General features: G+C 36.1%; 1 protein-coding gene across 1 annotated transcript in view; it reads right to left on the bottom strand.

The window, feature by feature from the left end:
* Positions 1–20,954, bottom strand: part of LOC150096325 (phosphatidate cytidylyltransferase, photoreceptor-specific-like) — a 167,861-nt gene that overhangs the window by 73,208 nt on the left and 73,699 nt on the right. The window contains exon 7 of the mRNA XM_090409237.1: positions 9,473–9,555. Coding sequence (XP_090265363.1) covers positions 9,473–9,555 — 83 coding nt within the window. The remainder of the gene's footprint in view (positions 1–9,472; positions 9,556–20,954) is intronic.

Below are 20,954 nucleotides of genomic sequence, written 5' to 3'. Positions count from 1 at the left end.
CGCGTAACTCGGGTATAATTTTGCATACAAACATACAAAATATTAGTTAATTGGGACCAAAGGTTTACAAAAAAAAACTATATTTTTTTAAGAAATATAATCATAATTGTAGTTTTTCGTACATAAAAAAAGAAAGTTATTCCGATGTCAATTATTTCATAAAATCTAATAGAATCGTCTGACGGCATAAAGTCTTTTTCTTGTCACGCAAAATTTCTTCATAGCAATCTAATGATTTCTTTATTCCATATCTTGTGGCTACAATTCGTTCCTCGTTAGAACCTACATCCTCCAAAATCTGTAAACCTTTTTTTTATGATTGTTCTTAATGTGGATTCCTGTAGATTGAACTTCTTTGCTAGCTCACAAATTTTCATTCCGCCTTCAAAATCCTTAATAATGTTGAGTTTTGTTTCCAAAGTCAATGTTTTTCTTTTCTTGCTAGCTGTAGAAGAATTGGACTTGCTTCCTTTGAATGACATTATTATTTTTTATGTGATAAAATTTTTATCAAAAACATAACATTAAACAATTACAAGGTTTGTCGACTATAAAAATTGTGTATGAATGGAGACCGCGTGAAACACGTCAGTGTTTGTTCACAGCATGTGCAACACTGGTGAATGTGGCCAGCACCGGAAAGATACGACTAGTGGTGAGGTGTGAAGTGGGATGGGAATACGTATATATATGAAACTGCATAACTCCGGATTTGCGTAAGACAGGGTAGTGTGAGTCGGGGTATGACTGTACTAAAAAAGATTGTCTGACACTAAGTGGGAAGCAAATGTCAAAACAGTATCTGCCATAAATGTGAGTTATAAGCCCATCGTAGATGCTCTAAGTCACATTTATGATGATAAGAATGAAAAGGGAGCTACAAGACTAGAAACTGGTACTCTTCTGGAAAAAATGGAGGAACTAGAGTTTGTTTTTATGCTACATTTATGGAATAATTTGCTGCCAGAGTTTCACAAAATATGGCTCTCCAGAATCCAAAGATTGCACTTACCACATGTGCAAATCTGTAATAATCACTTTCTCACTATGTTAAAAACATTCGAGAAAATTTTGATGATTTTCAAGGATTTGAAATTGGAAGTGATCACTATTTAGTCTTGAGCAAGATAAAATTGAATTTCATATTGAAAAGAATAACATGTAAGAAAGTTTTAAAGTGAATAAAAGTTGAGCAGCTTTCAGATGTGAACTGTAGACTAAAATACACAAAGATTATTGAAGAAAAAATAAAAGAGTTTGAGAACAGGAATCAAACCTTGGAGATTCAGTGGCAAACTCTGAAGAAAACATTGATTCTGCCAGAGAGGCATGTGGTGAGGTTGTCTGCAAGGATAAAAAAGTCAGAACTCCCTGGTGGACACAGGAAGTTAAAGAGGCAGTGAAGGAAAAGAAGAAAGCATATCAAAAGTTCCTGTCAAATAAGTCAGCTTGTGCTCTTAGAGAATACAGAGACAAATGCAAGAATGCTAAACACTGTGTAAAACTAGCTAAACAAAAGTCATGGGAGGGCTTTGGCAAGAATATAGAAAATAAATATCAAGAAGGTGGCAAAATATTCTGGAGGTTGTTGAAGAAGCTTAGGAATGGAGGAAAGAGTGCTGTAAAAGGAGTTAGAGATGATAAAGGTGACATGAAATGGGCAGAAAAAGATATCCTTGAAGTATGGAGTAATTACTTTGAAAAACTGCTAAATGAAACAAGCAGAGATGACAGCACAGTGGTAAAAAAACACTGACCAGGCATGCAGTCAGGAATACATATCCATACTTGAAGTAGAAAAAGCCATCAAAGGCTTGAAATGTGGAAAGGCAGCAGGAGTAGATGATATTCGACCAGAAATGCTGAAGTATGGTGGTATAAGAGTCTTACAGTGGCTGCACTGCATAGTTCAGAAAGCCTGGACAGAGGGACGAATTCCCGATGATTGGAGTAGAGCTCTCATAGTACCCATATATAAAAAGGGAAATAAAACTGAATGTGAGAATTACAGAGGTATTTCCCTACTGAGTGTTCCTGGAAAGATCTATGCAAGTATACTCGAGAAACGGTTGAGAAGAATTGTGGAAGAAAAGCTTCGTGAAGAACAAGCTGGATTCAGGCCAAATAGAGGCTGTCAGGATCAGATCTTAACTTTACGACAAATAGTCGAGAAAGCATGGGAATATAACAAAGATCTGTATTTAGGTTTTGTCGATTTGGAAAAGGCATATGACAAGGTGCCAAGAGAGAAGCTATTCTATATGCTGCAGTTATATGGTGTCAATGGGGCATTATATCAAGCAATACGTAGTCTTTATTTGAGTTGTAAGTCAGCAGTTAGAATTGAAGAAAGTACATGAAGTTGGTTTAATGTTAAATCTGGTGTGAGACAAGGATGTACATTATCCCCTCTGTTATTCATTATCTATATGGATCACATTATGAAGGAAAGTGGTATTAAACCTGATATCAAAATTGGAGATGTTAATGTCAGCTCTTTGCTTTATGCAGATGATGTTATACTTCTAAATAAATATGCTACAAGTCTGCAAGATTCTCTGACTAAATTGAATAGCTGTTGTAATAGATATGGTATGAAGGTCAGCAATAAAAAGACAAAGACAATGAAAATAGGCAGAATCGTTGAAAATGTCAACTGTGTTGTGAATGGAGAACCTGTGGAACAAGTAAAACATTTCAGCTATTTAGGCACTATTTTTACTGAAGATGGTAAATTAAATATAGAAATAGACAACAGAATCAGCAAAGCTGGTATGGTAGGAAGTCAATTGAATAAATTCATATGGAATAAGAGAGAAATTAGTCAGAACACCATAAGTGTTTGAACTGGTTTGAACAGTGTTCAAACCAGTTTTAACGTATGGATCTGAGAGCATGGTCAGAAGTAAAACACTTGACCAAAGACTAGAGACTGCAGATATGAGAGTCCTGAGAAAGATTAGAGTCGTGAACAGATGGCATCAAGGGCAATATCATATTAAAACCGAGGATATTAGGAAAGAACTTGACATTGTCAGCATCCAGGAATGATTTAGCAGAGCTAATCTCAGGTGGTATGGTCACTTAAACAGAATGGGCGAGGAAAGATTAGCAAAACAAGTGTTCTCTGCCAGGTTGGCAGCAAAACGACCCAGAGGAAGACCAAGATATAGGTGGATTGATACGGTACAAAGTGCCTTAGACGATAGAAATATAAGATCTGATAATGTTTGTGTCTTGACAAGTAACAGACTGATTTGGAGGAAAATTGTAGATAGGAAATTAATAATGATGTAAATTTTTTCATGTAGTTCTATCATATCCTGTATACCCCTTGAGGGTACATGGCAGTAATTTGATGATGATGATGAGATTATTCTTTAATCTTTATTTATATATAAGAAGTACATAAAGTACATACAATTATTCTTTATTGGATAAAAATTGGTGTAGAGTTGTCTGGTGTAATTTTTTCTTTCTTTTTTCTTTGTATAAAACTCAGTAGCAACAGATGGATTTTTCAATTTCCTGACGAACTTTCAGTGATCACACGAGATTAGGATCGTCGTTCAAGATTTTTTCTTTAAAATTTTCAGCAATTCTAAACATATCGTCCATTTCTTTGAGGGTAAATTCCTTCGGTGCAAGTCAATTTGTTCGTCCTTATCATCAATTTGAGCATCGTAAGTGCGTTCTCTCTTGAGGTTAATTAGGTCTTCATCATCCACCTCCTTATCATGTGACTGAAGCAGGTCCTGAACATCACCTTTTTCAATTTCTTTTAGTCCTAGATCGAAGCCCTAGAGTTTGCAGCGTGGTCTAAAATATGCCAAACAGTCGATTCATTTAGACCGTACTTTCTTGCAATTTTGGCTTTGGTTATGCCTGCTTCATACTTATTTATCATATGCAACTTATCTTCTAAGCTGATCACTCTATGTTTCTTCTTGATAGCTGTAGACTTGAAATCATCCTCGTTTCTTTTAACATTCATTGTAGGGGTAAATAACAAGAGAAATAAATATCCACATGTACTTCAGGCAAGGGCGGATAGTTACTGGTAAGTGGTGAGAAGGTGCCGTCGGATAAAAACGAAGCGCTACAAGAGAACGATACCTGGAGAGTGGCGACTAACTGGTTGCATATGTAGTGGGCTACACCTCGCGGCCACGATAATTCGAATTGGGAGCACAATAATTGGAATTTTGGTATCAAATTATAAACCACGATAAATCAAGAATCGCGATAATCGAGGTATTCCTGTATATGTACCTGTATTGTTTGGAATTTTGGGTAGCCAATTTTATGTGATGTCTACTGTCAAATTTTCACCTGAATAAAAGATAAATTTTTTATATACTATCAATTATGCTGTTATATTAATTTAATGTTTACTTTTTATTTTCCTATTTTAATTTAAAACTTTCTGTTCTACGAGCCTTATTTGTCGTTTTTAAAACCCTTTAATTATATAATTATTTGTGATTTTGTAAATGCATACTTTATAATTTTTTTAATAAAAAATTAAGACAATATATTTTCATATATTAAAAAGGCGTATATATTTTAAATTTTTCTGAGACCAACCTTCAATTGTAATTTAAAACAGTAGGAGGCCTCTGGGTTTTGTATAGCTTAGGGCATAAATCCAGCCCTGGGTTATTCCAATTCATAACAGGGATCAAAATATAAAATGGAGAATTATAGAACCAATGTCTTTTTAATGTGAGTGACAAAGTAATGGAAACATTATTTAGAAACTGTATCCAGTATATTTTTGACAGGAATCACATGTTAAGCATAGTATAGTATGATTTCATTAAGGAGAGATTGATCTAACAGATAAGCTTAGGTGTTGACTGTTATTCATGACTTACTTATATTGTTGACAGGCTATAATCCCTACAAAATAGATAAAATACTACATAGGCCCATTAGGCTGTCCTCTCCTAATACACAACAACATGACCATTTCTATTCCCTATATCAGAGGTACATCAGAAAAGATAGCCAAAGTATTGATGAAACATGGCCTTCACATCACTTTCAAACCTCATGTCAAGTGGCAACTCTGATCCGCTCACCTAAGGATAAAATTCACCCTTTAGCACACACCCCGGAGTGTATGAAGTTCACTGTGACTTAGCCTATTATGGGCAAACAGGAAGATCAGTTAACATCTGCCTGGAAGAACATGAAAAATACATTCGCTACTATTACTATGGCAAGTCAGGACTGGCAGACCATGCTTTGGACACTCCTTCACACAGGATTAGATGGAAAAAAACGAATGTGCTTTTCAGGAGTCGTTATAGATCTGAAAGATTATTTTTTTGAGTCAGCAATGGCTTTGAATAATTCTCCCAACCTTAACAAATATGGTTGCATTAATTTGCCAAAAATTTGGGAGACTGTTATCCTAAGAGAAACTCCTGCATAGCCTTTTTTTTTTTCCCCATTAGAGGGTGCCATAAATAGGACTTTAGATCTTTTGTCCATTGCAATTGTAGTTTCACTCACTCACTGTCGTGTGTACAAGTATGTTATGCTCTGATGATGCTGAGTTGAAAATCAGCGAAATATTAGCAGTTAATAAAACATCTCTTTAATAAAATTGTGTGGTGTTGTTAATACCGTGAAAAGTAAGTCATGAATAAGGAGAGATTGGTTATGGCAAATCTGCTTATTCTTTATGAAGAGATCACAAAGGAAATAGACCAAGGGAATGGATATGATGCGATTTATTTGGATCTTAGCAAAGCCTGTTGATTAACATGTATCAAAATGGGTACTGAAGATGGCCTAATGAGTGCAGAAAATTGGTTGACTGACAGATGACTGGGAGTGGTGTTTAGAGGAGAGCCTTCAAAAAAGCAAAGTTATCAGGAGTGGGATATGATAGGATTCAGTATAAGGACCCTAATTGTTTAACATATTCATAAACAATCTGGTTCAATATTAAGTGTAAAATTTCTTTGTTTGCTGATGATGATATAAAGTTAGGCAGAGTAGTTCAATCGTTTGGATGACCTAAGTTCTTTATAGGATGATCTTAAGGCACTAGAAGAGTGGATGGAGAAATAGGGTTCAAAATTTAATGTGAATAAATGCAAATATATTAGATTCAGTAGGAAGATAGCTTTAAATTGATGTAAGTTGAATGGACCATCTTTAGGAAAAGGTGAATTCATTTTGGTTGGTAGGGAATTTAAGCACAGAAATCATACTGGCTTACCAGTATGAATTTACAACTAGTAAAACTCACCAGATTTTGGAGTTAGTTAAAAGAAGCTTCACCTATAACTGTATGGAAATAATGATACTGTTATTTAGTCAGTCCAATACTGATTATGCCTTCCAGATTTATTCACCAAGATTTTTAATGGATGTGAAGAAAATTGAGGGTATTCAGAGACGATTCACTGAAGTGTGCAGGTGTTGGATCGTAACTTCTTCTCAATCACGTTTTATTGTCTTATAACTCTCTCTCTCTCTCTCTCTCTCGTTAGTATTTAATTGGTTGTAGGCTGATATATCACTCGAATATGAAGAAAATTTATATTATACAGCGCCACTCCATATTCTGAATTGCAAAAGCAACTAGATAAATCAACCTTCAACTGTACTAGGTTATCATAAGCTGATTTTAGGCCGAAGTTTTTATTTTTATTACATAGGGTTCCTGCTGAGATTCTTATTATTTTAATGAGCGATGCAATGAAACAATCAGGTAAATACAAGATTCAATTTAAACAAAATTATTTAATGCAGTGTTACATTAATTACATCATAACACAGTATTCCAACAGGGACATTACAATTAAACGAATATACTAGTATCTTAATAAAACTCTCATTAAGATACTAGTACACTACTCAGCTGAGCTTAAAATTTATAATTAAAAACTATATTAACAGCTCTTATTTTTCTTGTTACAAAGAACTTCTATCATAACTTCGCTCTGACCAAGGTTACATCTCAAAACATTTTAAATATCAAATCAGTTCAAGATATTCAGAAAGAATACAACTCACGAACCATCAGCCATTCATTTGTAATTCTCTAAGCTCAGTCAATCAAATTCAGTTCTTGTAAGTTCGAGATTCCTAAATTGCAACAAATAGGCTTCTCAATATTCTCATTCAGTCAATGAACACCTAATTCAATAATATAGCATTTGTCACTTGAAGAGGGAAAAGTCTTAGCACATCACACATTAAATCTTGACTCACTGAATACAGCAACTAGGAATAAATTACTTTCGGCGGAATTAATTTTCATTACTTCTCACTAAGTATATTAAAGGTAATCTTACCAGGATATAGCTTCATCACATCATAAGGAGATCGAACAACATTTTTAAAGTCCTTGCTGACTTTTATTTTGTAGTAACACAAACTTAAAAGAATCTTCTATTTCTGCGACTGATTTATAGACTCAGGAGAATATAACCTTCATGCACTTGGTTTAAATTATCTACCTATTTCTTCTTTTTCTTATACGTATTATCCTATGTCCTGCACTATTCCACTGCTAGGCGTTAGGAAGTTTTGGTAGAAATCACTTGGCATTTTAACAGGTAAGTTAATATGCCAAGTTATTCCCAGTCCTTTCTATTCCGTTTCTGGCATGTCAAAATTCCCTTCCAGTCTCCAGCTACCGTTCTCTATACTTCCCTACTCAATTTTCTCTTTACTTTCATTTTCGTATCCACTCCTTCCTTTTTTCCCGCCAATAACTGGTTCTCACCAGTTAGGCTCACATCAAACTTGTTTTTCCCTTCGTATATAGTAGTTCATGCTCCAACACGCGCTAGGAGAAATTTGCATGTTTTCTCACAACCACCAATCAAATGATATCACAAAGAATCTTCTGGATATATTAAAATTACATACATTATTACAGTTTCTAATATTATTAATAAAAGAATAAAGCAAATAAAATAAATGACACTTTAATATAGAAGCTTTTCATGTCTATAATATATTTAAAAATTACATAAATAAAATTAACTAACAAAACTAAAAAGAAATTCATGAATAACATTTTATAAGCAAGAACTAACAAAATAAATTTAAATAAATCCTGCTTATGATATGGTAGGTCTTGTTAATTATGAATGAAGTATTATTAATTATAAATATCTTCATTCACAATTTAACACAGGGGACTTCTCATAATTACAATGATAATTATGAGAATCAGTTGGTTAAGTCACAATCAGATGAGTTTGTCTAACAGAAGACAGAAAGAGGATTTAGCTTAAATGAATAAGTTAATTCAAGGTTAATTCATGCACTTGTTGTGGATTTTTAGTTTTTATGACGTGTGATAGATTGAGTTGTTTAGATTTAAGAAAAACTTCTATATTTGTATAAAAGTAGATAGCATCAGCATGGGATCAATGTGGCAGAACAGTGGAAGAAAAAATGTCTTTGTTGGGAGAGTTGATATGTAAGATTTGGTTTGGCGCAGTTTGTGAGATGTATTCATCGCTAAAGTTGAAAGGTTTGTGGAAGGAAACCGAGAGTGGTGAATAAATAGGGAGGAAGTGGTTTGAGACTGAACTCTGCCATTGCTGGTCCCAAGCCTAGATGAGAAAGGATGAGGACTGTACATGTGTGGCTAGCAACCACAATGCATAAAAAATTTTCTGGCTACAGAAATCTTAAGGGTTGAAGGGAATCTAGTTCTGCTAGATTTGGAAAAAACACATCAAATAGCAAAAGGAGATGGATAGATACAAAATACAAATACTAGGATTAAGAGAAGCCCAATGAAATAGAACTGGTGAGATCATATGAACATCAAACAAATATATTCTGGAAACCCAGAAGGTGGTGATGATGATGATAATAATGAAGGTAAGAAAGGCACTATTGGAATGTAACCCAATATCAGAAAGAATAATAAAAGTTAGGTTCAAAACTAAGTATAAAAATGCTACTATAATAAACATTTATGCACATACAAAACGCTGACTGGAAAGAAAGACATTTCTATGATCTAAATGCAAATGAAAAGGTAGGCAGAGACAACAAGGGATAGTGAAATAGTGATGGGAAAGAATTGGGAAATGAAATGAAAATGGAGTATTATTCAGAATTATTCACCTTCAATGGTCACCTGCAGTTGTTGTTTTCCCCCACCCCTTCCCAGCATTGAGTTAGTTTATCTCAAAGGTGGTTATAAGGTTGCTTTTCCACTAGGAATTCTAGTTTTCCCCTCACCAACCTTGTAGTTGTAGAATGTATTTGAATTTTGGTGCATATTGTGATATAAATATGAATTTGTGTATATCATGGAGCTCATGCTGCTGCCTGGTTGAAGGCCAATAATAATAATGAATTTAAGAGATTCAAATTTAAATTTATGCAACCCACTTGTAAATGATGGCAACAAACCAAATGTGATATTGAAAATAAACAAAAGAAACTGATTAAAAAATGTCAAGGGAGAACTCATACTTACCATATTAAGCCCTCAAACAAATTTTGCATAATAAGGTAAGACTGTGTAACTACTATAAGCAAAGTGACGTGGGTCCATGCAAACTGTAAATAATAAAAAATTACTTAATATTCAACATAACCAATTTGATAAGAAGCATGTAATGTATGGCTTTTACTAAACACATATAAAATAAAACTTAAATTATTATCATTTTCTATCCTCAAAGCATGTACTAACTATTATGATAGTCCAGAGAAACATCATTCGGCTTCAGGTTGAGAAGATGGAGAAGTGATCTCGGAGATTGCTTTGAATGAGTGCTCACGTATAAAATTGCTTCCATGAGTTAGTCTCATGTCATTCTAAAAGAATTCTATAACTACCTCATTTGAACAAGAATACACAACACTATGTGGGGCCAATCCTTATTTACAAAACTTGAAACTGTAAATGTAGACTGTGCTCCTCAATCCTCTTTTCTACTAAACAGCCTATCTGACCAAAATATGAAAAGTTACATTCACATGGTACTTGATATATATATATATATACATGCTGAAAAGAGATAAACCAGCTATACCCTGAGCAAAACTAGCGCATTTGGTGAATTTTATATATCAATCCCAAACATGAGAAGTTACAAAGTTGTACAATCTAAAGCCTATCACACTACCACATAAGAGCAAGTGGCTAAAAAGAAAAAAAAAAAGGAAGCGTGATATGTTTTATTTTCAGCAACTGGAGATTATATTCTATAAGAAACTGTGGGGGGGGGGGAGAATGTTCAAAGCAGAATGTTTATAACCATGTTAATCATGGTCTTCCATTGGATCATGATACTTTCATGTGTCCATCCAATATCTGATGTACAAGCCATTCTGGATAGATTCTATGTGAGAGAACTGTTCTAGCTGTTTTGGATTATCCATAATTAGATATGAACTTGATAGAACACACAATTTTTTCATTGGTTTGAATCCTATTCAGTACATTTTATTAATTTTTCCAGAGACATTTCATTTCAAAAGTTAACAATTTTCTTTCAGCATTTTTTCTAACTGTCCATGTCTCAGGCTCTCATAGTTAGAATAATGACTGAATTGAAGTTTTAGTTTCAAGCTGCTGGATAACTTATTATTTTCTACATTTTTTGTAATTCAGACATCACTGTCCATCCTATTGAGATTATGTGTTTAAACGACCAACTTGTCCGTCAATGGAATGTTTAAAATTTTTACTTCTGCTGCCTCTCTTCCTATCCATATTGATTTTGTTTTACTGATATTAACTAAATATTTTTTACAAGTTTATTCTAATATTTTATCTGACATCGAGAATGTATCAGAAGAGAGGGCTGGAATATGTGGATGCTTGGAGTGCGTTTGAGGGCAGAGAGGAATTGTATGCGAGAGACCGCTTGCATTTGAATGAGGAAGAACGTAGGTATCTGGAGAGATTGCTGTTCTGAACGAGTCAGTGTGTCCCAGTGTGGATGGTAGCAGGAGTAGCCTCTTGTGGGAATGGGTACTTGGGAGAAAGGGGACGACATCAGGTAACGCTGAGTCCAGTGGAGTCTAGAAGGAATAATGCTGGGTATAGAAACAATGGCATTTTTATGCTTTATACTAATGCCAGGAGTATTCGGAATAAGGGAGAGGAATTGGTGGCACTGATAGGCATCAGACTGGCCAAAGATTATTGGGATCATTGAGACGTGGTTGACAGAAGAGGATATAGTAACAGGAATGGAAGTAGCTGGGTACAGCATTTTTCGGCAGGATAGGAAGGGAAAGCGTGGTGGTGGAGTAGTGCTTATGATAAGTGATGACCTATGCCCTCTAAGAGTGGAGGCTTTGCAAAGCTGTGACTTCAATATGATTTCAACCATATGATTTCAAAATCACACTAATGATTTTGAAAGCATATGGTGTGGGGTGGAGGTGGGCAAGACAGGATACTTAGTGGGGTGTTGCTACAGACCAAGGAGCACAGAGAGTGGGGACCACGAGATGTTGAGACAGTTGAGCGTGGCAAGTGCAAAAAGGATGATTGTTATAGGAGATTTTTAATACAACAGTATAAATTGGGGAGAGGAAGATGCATGCAGCAATAAGGGAATGGAATTTCTAGAATTCTTGAGGGACAAATGTCTTAGGCAACATGTAATAGAGGGAACAAGAGGTTCAAGAGTTTTGGATTTGGTTATAGCATCAGAAGAGTTGATAATAACTGAGATGACATCTCTCCCACCAGTTGGAGAGAGTGACCATATGGTTTTGACTTGGAAAATGAATAGACATGCAGGCGTATCAAAGAGACGGGAACATGTGTGGAATTATAAAGCAGGTGATTATAATAGTCTTAGACGTCAACTTGGTGAAGTTTCGTGGAGGGAGGAATTGGAAGGCTGGGATATCATTAGTGCGTGGGAAATAGTGAAGGAATATTTGTGGAGTAGTTAGCAGCAATGGTAAGCTGTATTCCACGAGTGAAAAAGAGGACACAATTTGGAGTAAAGTGGATGACAAACAATATTAAACAGGAACTGCATGCGAAAAGAGGCTATGGAAGAGATATAAGGAGACAGGTGAAGAGAAGATGCATGAAGAATATAAGAGACAGGCCAGGAGTGTGACTAGTATGGTAAGGAAGGTGAAACTGGAATATGAGAAAAGATTGGCTCTTAGATCCAAGGAAAATCCTGGGGAATTTTTTAGCTATGTGGCCAGTAAGAGGAGAAATGACTGGGGAAGAATGACATTGTGAGATAAAAATTGGAATAGAGATAGAGTGACTGATGCAGAGGACATTGTGGAATTGTTCAATGAACACTTTATTGGAGTATTTCATCCTAGAGGAATCAATTTTAATACTAAAGGGATAGGGCAATTTTGAGGTTTAGAGGCAAGTGTGTTCCACATACTGAGTACTCTGGATGTCAGTAAAGCGGTGGGGCTGAATGGTATTCCACCACGGGTTTTGAGAGAATGTGCTAAGGAACTGATAGTGCCTTTGACCTGTCTTTTCAATGAAAGTCTGGCTGCAAGAAAGGTGCCCATGGAATGGAAGGAAGGTAAGACAGTGCCATTGTATAAGGGTGGTAGCAGACTAGAAGTGTCTAATTATAGGCCAGTTTGTGTGTCATCAGTAGTTAGTAAGATCTTGGAGAAAGTAGTGAGGGACCATATACAGCATTGGGCAGATGAGGGTAATGTTATCTGTGAGAGTCAACATGGATTTGTGAAGGGGTGCTCTTGTTTTAGCAATATGCTAGCCTTTTATGATAAAGTTACAAGAGCATTAGATGCGGAAAGGGCATATACTGCCATTTTCCTAGACTTAGCAAAGGCATTTGACAGGGTGCCACATCATCATCATCATCAAATTCCTGCCGTGTACCCTCAAAGGGGTGTACAGGATATGACAACAGTACTACATGAAAAAATTACATCATTACTAACTTCCTATCTACAATTTTCCTCCAAATCAGTCTGTTACTTGTCAAGACTCCAACATTATCAGATCTTATATTTCTATCCTCTAAGGCACTTTGTACTGTATCAATCCACCTATATCTTGGTCTTCCTCTGGGTCGTTTTCCTGCCAACCTGGCAGAGAACACTTGTTTTGCTAATCTTTCCTCTCCCATTCTATTTAAGTGACCATACCACCTGAGATTAGCTCTGCTAACGCATTCCTGGATGCTGACAATGTCAAGAGCTTTCCTAATATCCTCATTTTTAATATAATATTGCCATTGATGCCATCTGTTCACGCCTCTAATCTTTCTCGGGACTCTCATATCTGTGGTCTCTAGTCTTTGGTCAAGTGTTTTACTTCTGACCCAGCTCTCAGATCCATAAGTTAAAACTGGTTTGAACACTGTCTGGTATACAGCTAATTTAGTGTTCCAACTAATTTCTCTCCTATTCCATATGAATTTATTCAATTGACTTCCCACGATACCAGCTTTGCTGATTCTGTTGTCTATTTCTATATTTAATTTACCATCTTCAGTAAAAATCGTGCCTAAGTAGCTGAAATGTTTTACTTGTTCCACAGGTTCTCCATTCACAACACAGTTGACATTTTCAATGATTCTGCCTATTTTCATTGTCTCTGTCTTTCTATTGCTAACCTTCATACCATATCTATTACAACAGCTATTCAATTTAGTCAGAGAATCTTGCAGACTTGTAGCAGATTTATTTAGAAGTATAACATCATCTGCATAAAGCAAAGAGCTGACATTAACATCTCCAATTTTGATATCAGGTTTAATACCACTTTCCTTCATAATGTGATCCATATAGATAATGAATAACAGAGGGGATAATGTACATCCTTGTCTCACACCAGATTTAACATTAAACCATCTTCCTGTACTTCCTTCAATTCTAACTGCTGACTTACAACTCAAATAAAGACAAAGTATTGCTTGATATAATGTCCCATTGACACCATATAGCTGTAGCGTATTGAATAGCTTCTCTCTTGGCACCTTGTCATATGCATTTTCCAAATCGACAAAACCTAAATACAGATCTTTGTTATATTCCCATGCTTTCTCGACTATTTGTTGTAAAGTGAAGATCTGATCCTGACAGCCTCTATTTGGCCTGAATCCAGCTTTTTCTTCACCAAGCTTTTCTTCCACAATTCTTCTCAACCGTTTCTCAAGTATACTTGCATAGATCTTGCCAGGAACACTCAGTAGGGAAATACCTCTGTAATTCTCACATTCAGTTGTATTTCCCTTTTTATATATGGGTACTATGAGAGCTCTACTCCAATCATTGGAAATTCATCCCTCTGTCCAGGCTTTCTGAATTATGCAGTGCAGCCACTGTAAGACTTTCATACCACCATACTTCAGCATTTCTGGTCGAATATCATCTACTCCTGCTGCCTTTCCACATTTCAAGAATTTGATGGCTTTTTCTACTTCAAGTATGGATATGTATTCTTGACTGCATGCCTGGTTAGTGTTTTTTATCACTGTGCTGTCATCACTGCTTGTTTCATTTAGCAGTTTTTCAAAGTATTTACTCCATACTTCAAGGATATCTTTTTCTCCCATTTTCATGTCACCTTTATCATCTCTAACTCCTTTTACAGCACTCTTTCCTCCATTCCTAAGCTTCTTCAACAACCTCCAGAATATTTTGCCACCTTCTTGATATTTATTTTCTATATTCTTGCCAAAGTCCTCCCATGACTTTTGTTTAGCTAGTTTTACACACTGTTTAGCTTTCTTACATTTGTCTCTGTATTCTGTAAGAGTAAAAGCTGACTTATTTGCCAGGAACTTTTGATATGCTTTCTTCTTTTCCTTCACTGTCTCTTTAACTTCCTGTGTCCACCAGGGAGTTCTGATTTTTTTATCCTTGCACACAACCTCACCACATGCCTCTCTGGCAGAATCAATCAATGTTTTCTTCAGAGTTTGCCACTGAATCTCCAAGGTTTGATTCCTGTTCTCAAACTCTTTCATTTTCTTTTCAATAATCTTTGTGTATTTTAGTCTACAGTTCACATCTGAGAGCTGCTCAACTTTTATTCGCTTTAAAACTTTCTTACATGTTATTCTTTTCAATATGAAATTCAATTTTATCCTGCTCAATACTAAATAGTGATCACTTCCAATTTCGAATCCTCTGTACACTCTGGTGTCTTGCACCAGGTAGAAAACATCACTATCAACAATAACGTGGTCAATGAGACTTTTCTTATTCCTAGCCTCTTCTCTCCATGTAAATTTGTGCACATTTTTATGTTGGAACATGGTGTTAGTAATAACTAGTCCATGTCCTGAGCAGAAATCCAACAGATATTTGCCATTATTATTAGCTTTGCTCTTTTCTCCAAATTTTCGCAAAATATTTTTGTATGTCTCACAATCATTTCCTACTCTGCTATTTAGATCCCCAACAAGGACCAACTTTTCCTTTTTCATTGTGTCAGTTGCTTTTTCTAAAGCGTCAAAAAAACTCCTCCACTTCTACCTTAGTAGAACCTTCTGTGGGACCATAGGCACAAATAAGTCTCATTGTCCAGTTCCCCATTCTCATATTTGCCCACATGACTCAACTTGAGACTGACTGCCATTCAAGAAGATTAGCCTCGTATTTTGTGTTGAATACTATGGCTACTCCTTCTTTTCCTTGATTGTCATTGCCTGAATATAACATTTTGTATTTATGGCTCAGAAAGATCTCACCAGTTTTGGTCTTTTTTGTTTCAGTCATCCCTATTATGTCGATCTGGTACTTATCTAATTCCTCGGCTAGCTCCATTTCTTTGCCATTCAGGCTTCTTACGTTGATAGTACCGATCTTTAACTCTGGTGATGTTGAGTTGGGGTTTGTTTTCAGATTTGTTCCAGTAGCTGACTTTTCGCTGTTCGCCCTGGTTCCCTGGTGAAAACAACGGGGGGGCCTTGTTTAACCGGACGCGCACCAGCCGGCATGAAATTTTGTCATGTTGTACCATCATTTTTTATTTTGGTTTAACCAATAAGAATACAATTTGGTCGGCTAAATCCCAAATTGCCAGCCCATCCTCGTTCGTTCAGTATCAAATTAGATACCCAACAGGGTAGGGTGCCACATGATAAGATGATATTCAAGTTGCAGAACATGGGTCTGGATGACAGATTGGGCAACTGGATTCAGGATTAGCTGTCCAATAGGTATCAGAGAGTTGTGTATGGTGGAGCAGTATCAAAGAGGCAGAAGGTTACAAGTGGTGTTCCACAGGGCTCAGTGCTGGGACCTATATTGTTTAACCTTTATATCAATGACATTGTTCGTGGATTGCAAAGGGGATATTCAGTTGTTTGCAGATGATGCGAAGCTGGGAAGGGTTATTAGTAATAGTGGAGATGTGGTAGCCCTGCAAGAGGATTTGAATAAGCTAGACAGATGGGCAAATGAATTGGTGATTAGTTTAATGCAGCAAAATGTAAGGTCTTGAGGTTTGGGACACATCGATGGGCTGCTGCATACTCTATGAGAGGAGTTAAAATGGAGGAAGTAAGGGAAACAAGAGATCTGGGATTGATGATTGATAGAGAACTGAAATTTAAGGAACATATTGCAAAGGTAGTGAAGGTAACACAGAGGATTGCTGCAACAATGAGAAGGACACTAACCTGCAGAGATAAAATGGTTATCATTCTATTGTATAAGACTCTGATCAGACCACACTTAGACTACTGTTCTCAGATCTGGTCCCCAGGATTTGAAGGGGATAAATTAACTGTGGAAAGGGTACAAAGGCAGATAACAAAGATGGTATCAGGACTGCACAATGTTAGTTATGAGGATTGGCTGAGAGAGTGTGGGGTGCAGAGTTTGGTGGATAGAAGGAGAGGCGATATGATAGAGACTTTCAAACTGTTGAGAGGTGGTTACAGCGTTGACACTGGGGAGTTCCTTCGCTTGGTTGAACAGTGGGAAGGAGTCATGACAAGTTGCCATCCCTGGAAGTTACGAAAGGAAACTGTGAGCAAGAGGGTGAGGAGTGGTTTCTTTGCATGGAGGGTGGTTGAACAGTGGAATGCATTGCCTGATGGAGTGGGGAGAGCGAGAATGGTCAATGAGTTTAAGGAGTGGTATGATAGACTGTGTTTCTTTGGGGGGACCCCCCCCTCGATGAGTCTTTTGACTCCATGGAAGCGTGAATAATAATAATAAAATAGATTTTAGTCAACGTTATCTTTAAGCATAATGACAATTATGTTACAATATGCAATTTTATGCATTTTATTTAACTATGCAACTAGTTTTGCTAATCTCAAAATCAGTTTTGGTAATCAAGGTATAAATTTAAATTACACTGATAAAGACAAACAGAAAGAATATTCATTAATCCGACCCTTCACGAAGTCATGCTGCACCTCATAGAATATCAATTTCGGTTGTCATGATCATGAATGTCATTATACAAGAATACTGTTATGAACATGTACCATTTTATGATGATCTGCACCATTTCATTACTTGTCGATCACAAAATTAAGTTAGAGTGAATGACATTTCTTAAAGCCCCTAGACATTATTGTGAATTACATGATGACATAAAATCCATTATTTTTAAACAGCAGCATGACATTATGTTACAATTTCAGCCTTATAATTTTCGCCAGTAAATGAATAAAATTTTCATATATCTTTCCATTTTGTTGTGCATCATCCTCACTTTCGTATATGATATCATCTTCGGATCCATCCATTGAATTACTTATTCCACATTTAAGAAATGAGCGTCGAATCATTTCTGATGGTATCGAATCCCAAGCTTCTTTAACTCAGCTGGTGACTAGGGTGATCTCAGGCTTCTGAAAATTCCACCCTTTGTCTATAATAAATTTAGTTTAATCCTTTATTCAAGTGTGAGCAAACAAAGTTTGCGCCTGAAAGTATCTTCAGGACTGGGGTAAGGTGGTACAACACCAGGGCACTCCTTGCAAAGGTGGAGCAAGCTGCCAACACTCCTATCTCAGTATCTCCCATAATGCAAAACACATCTCCTTGCAGATATGTCTAATGTTATGCATTAAGAAAAGGGCCACAACCCAGACTAGTTTCGACCTTTATTGAGGTCTCTTCAGTGGGAGCCAGGCCCAAGTGGAGATACCAGGCAGAAGCATTAGCAGGTCATCTCTACCTATAGGAGTTGCCAAATGGTGTGCCACCCTTTTTTTTAATAAATTAATAATACCAGGCAGAAGCATTAGCAGGTCATCTCTACCTATAGGAGTTGCCAAATGGTGTGCCACCCTTTTTTTTAATAAATTAATAAAAAGGGTGGCACACCATTTGGCAACTCCTATAGGTGACCTGCTAATGCTTCTGCCTGGTATCTCCACTTGGGCCTGGCTCCCACTGAAGAGACCTCAATAAAGGTCAAAACTAGTCTGGGTTGTGGCCCTTCCCTTAATGCATAACATTAGACATATCCGCAAGGAGATGTGTTTTGCATTATGGGAGATACTGAGATAGGAGTGTTGGTAGCTTGCTCTACCTTTGCAAGGAGTGCCCTGGTGTTGTACCACCTTACCCCAGTCCTGAAGATACTTTCAGGAGCAAACTTTGTTTGCTCACACTTGGATAAAGGATTAAACTAAATTTATTATACTCTAACCAAGTGAAAAATAAACTTTCTCCACCCTTTGTCATCTTCACCAAACCAGATGACATCCATTGTCTCCATTTTTCATGTAAGTGATCTTTAAACGGCTTAATCAAGCTGACATCAAGCAGATGCAAAACGAAGTTAAATTGGTGTCATGACCTTCCAAATCAAAGGACAGGTTCATATTTATCCATTTTATCTTTTGATTCATTTATATATGCTAAAAAAAAAATCACTGTACTTCTCTATCATAAGAGCCATTGCCAAGTGCCTTTATTATTTAACATATCAGAATTTCTTTTCTCATATGCTTCGGAATTGTCTTCCTTTTAAATATCACTGTCGGCTTTAATTTGGTTCCTTCTGCCATGCATGCTAGAACAACGGTAAAATGCGTTTTTTCATGTCCCGTTGGTTTTATGAGGACACTCTTTTCACCAACTGAGTTTACTGTTCGATTCTCAGGCATATCAAAGTACATGGGCATCTCATCCATATTGCCTATTTGGGAAAGTTCATATCCGTGACACTTCCGTAATTTTATGATAAATTTATAGAAGGACTGCACTTTTTCTTCAAGCTGCTTTGGTAACTTCTGTGCAATTTTTGTTCGGTGTCGTAATGTTAATGCTTTGCATTCCATAAATCTGTTGCACCACCCAGGCAAAGCAAGAAAAGATGAAATACCTGGTGTGTCCTCGAATTTACCATTCTTGAGTTGTGGAGCTCTAAAACGAATTGCATTTCTTGTTACTATAATGCCATCTTGTCATTGCATAAAATCCATTCATTTAGCTCTTTTTCGAGTTCTGGAAAGGATGCTACATCTCCACAACAGGCACTTTTCGTTTTGGGAATTTTTCAAGACTGTCTTTTTGCTTACGCCAAAGTCTAACATTACTCTCTGCTACATGAAATTCTCTCATAGCAACACTGTTATGTTCTTTTGCAAAGTGCGTGACACGTAATTTAAATCCTGCTTCAAAAGATGAACGTTTACGTTTCTGTTGGCTCATTTTTAGGCTAGGTTTGTTTAACGAATAATATTTAAAATTAACTGTGGTTAAACCGATATATAACTGTGCTAATATCCTGCCAAGGGAGCAGGATATTAGTACTACTTACATTACTGGCTTTATGCGCAGATACGATGCGTGCTCGGTTGCCAAATGCGAGTGGGTAAAGTAGATTTGGTTGCATAGGTATTAGGTAGTATATATTGTGTGTGTGCGCACAAGTCTAATAAGATGTTATATTTTTTTAAGATCCATATATAATGCGAACCTCTAACTTTAGACCATAAATTTTAACTATAAATTTTTCGCATTTTACGTGATAATATACGGTATTTGTTTATATAATCCATGAAGGTTATTTTCTTTTGATAGCGTGTCTGTCATTTTGCATTTTTCTTCTAACCAGTTATTCTTGTCTCTTTTAACTAGTTTTCTAATTTCTCTGGATAATCTATTATATTCATTTCTGTTATAGTTCTGTTTTAATTTCATGTGCTTTTCCTTTGGTCACTTAGCATTTTTACCTCATTCGAGATCCAATCCTTTGTAACCTATTGTATTTTCTGCTGATTTTAATATTATTTCCTTTAATTTGCACCAATGTTCTTCGATGCTTAGATTCTGTTTTGGTAGTTCCTTCAGGTTTTTATCTAGTTCTAGTTGATATTTTCTTAGAATATTATGATCTTGTAGTTTATGGTCTCCTTTTGACTCTAAAAGTCCCTTCAGATTTTAACTTTATTCTAAGGTTTGCTAGTACTTATCAGAGCTTATGGTCTAATCCACAGTCTGCAGCAAAGGATCTGCAATTTAGGATACTCAATTTCCATGTTTGGTATACAATAATATAGTCGATCATATTCTTGGTTTGTCCGTCTGATGATATCCATTTGGGGTTTTTGTTGTTTAAGGAGAGTGTTGGTTATTGTTAGTCTATTATTTGAGTAGAAAGTAGGTCTTCGCCTACTTTTGTATTTAAGTCCCCCATTACAATTAGGAGATCTTGACTTGATGTCTGCTGTACATCTGTATAGAACTCCTCAGTGTTTTCTTCTGATGACTAAACAAACACACGTAATAACATAGTAATAACTTTTAATAAGTAAATATTTCATCCTAAGTATCTTAGGACATCGTCAGTACAGTTAATTCAAACAATACTAGGAATAACATAGAGTAAGGGCGCATGATTCAATGGAATCCCAATATGCGTGAAGTAACGTGTTATAAAATTAAATTAAAATATAACCGGAGGGGAGGGGGAAATAAAATAAATTACATTAAAAAAAGATAACATATATAAAAAAAAAATTATTTTACACAATTTTGCATGATAATTTCCCATA

The sequence above is a fragment of the Typopeltis vanoorti genome, chromosome 19 (assembly GCF_054136105.1).
Source record: "Typopeltis vanoorti isolate ZY-2024b chromosome 19, IOZ_Tvanoo_1.0, whole genome shotgun sequence".
Classification (NCBI taxonomy): domain Eukaryota; kingdom Metazoa; phylum Arthropoda; class Arachnida; order Uropygi; family Thelyphonidae; genus Typopeltis; species Typopeltis vanoorti.
The sequence above is the reverse complement of the archived record's forward strand: the minus strand, read 5'-3'. Positions and strand labels throughout refer to the sequence as shown.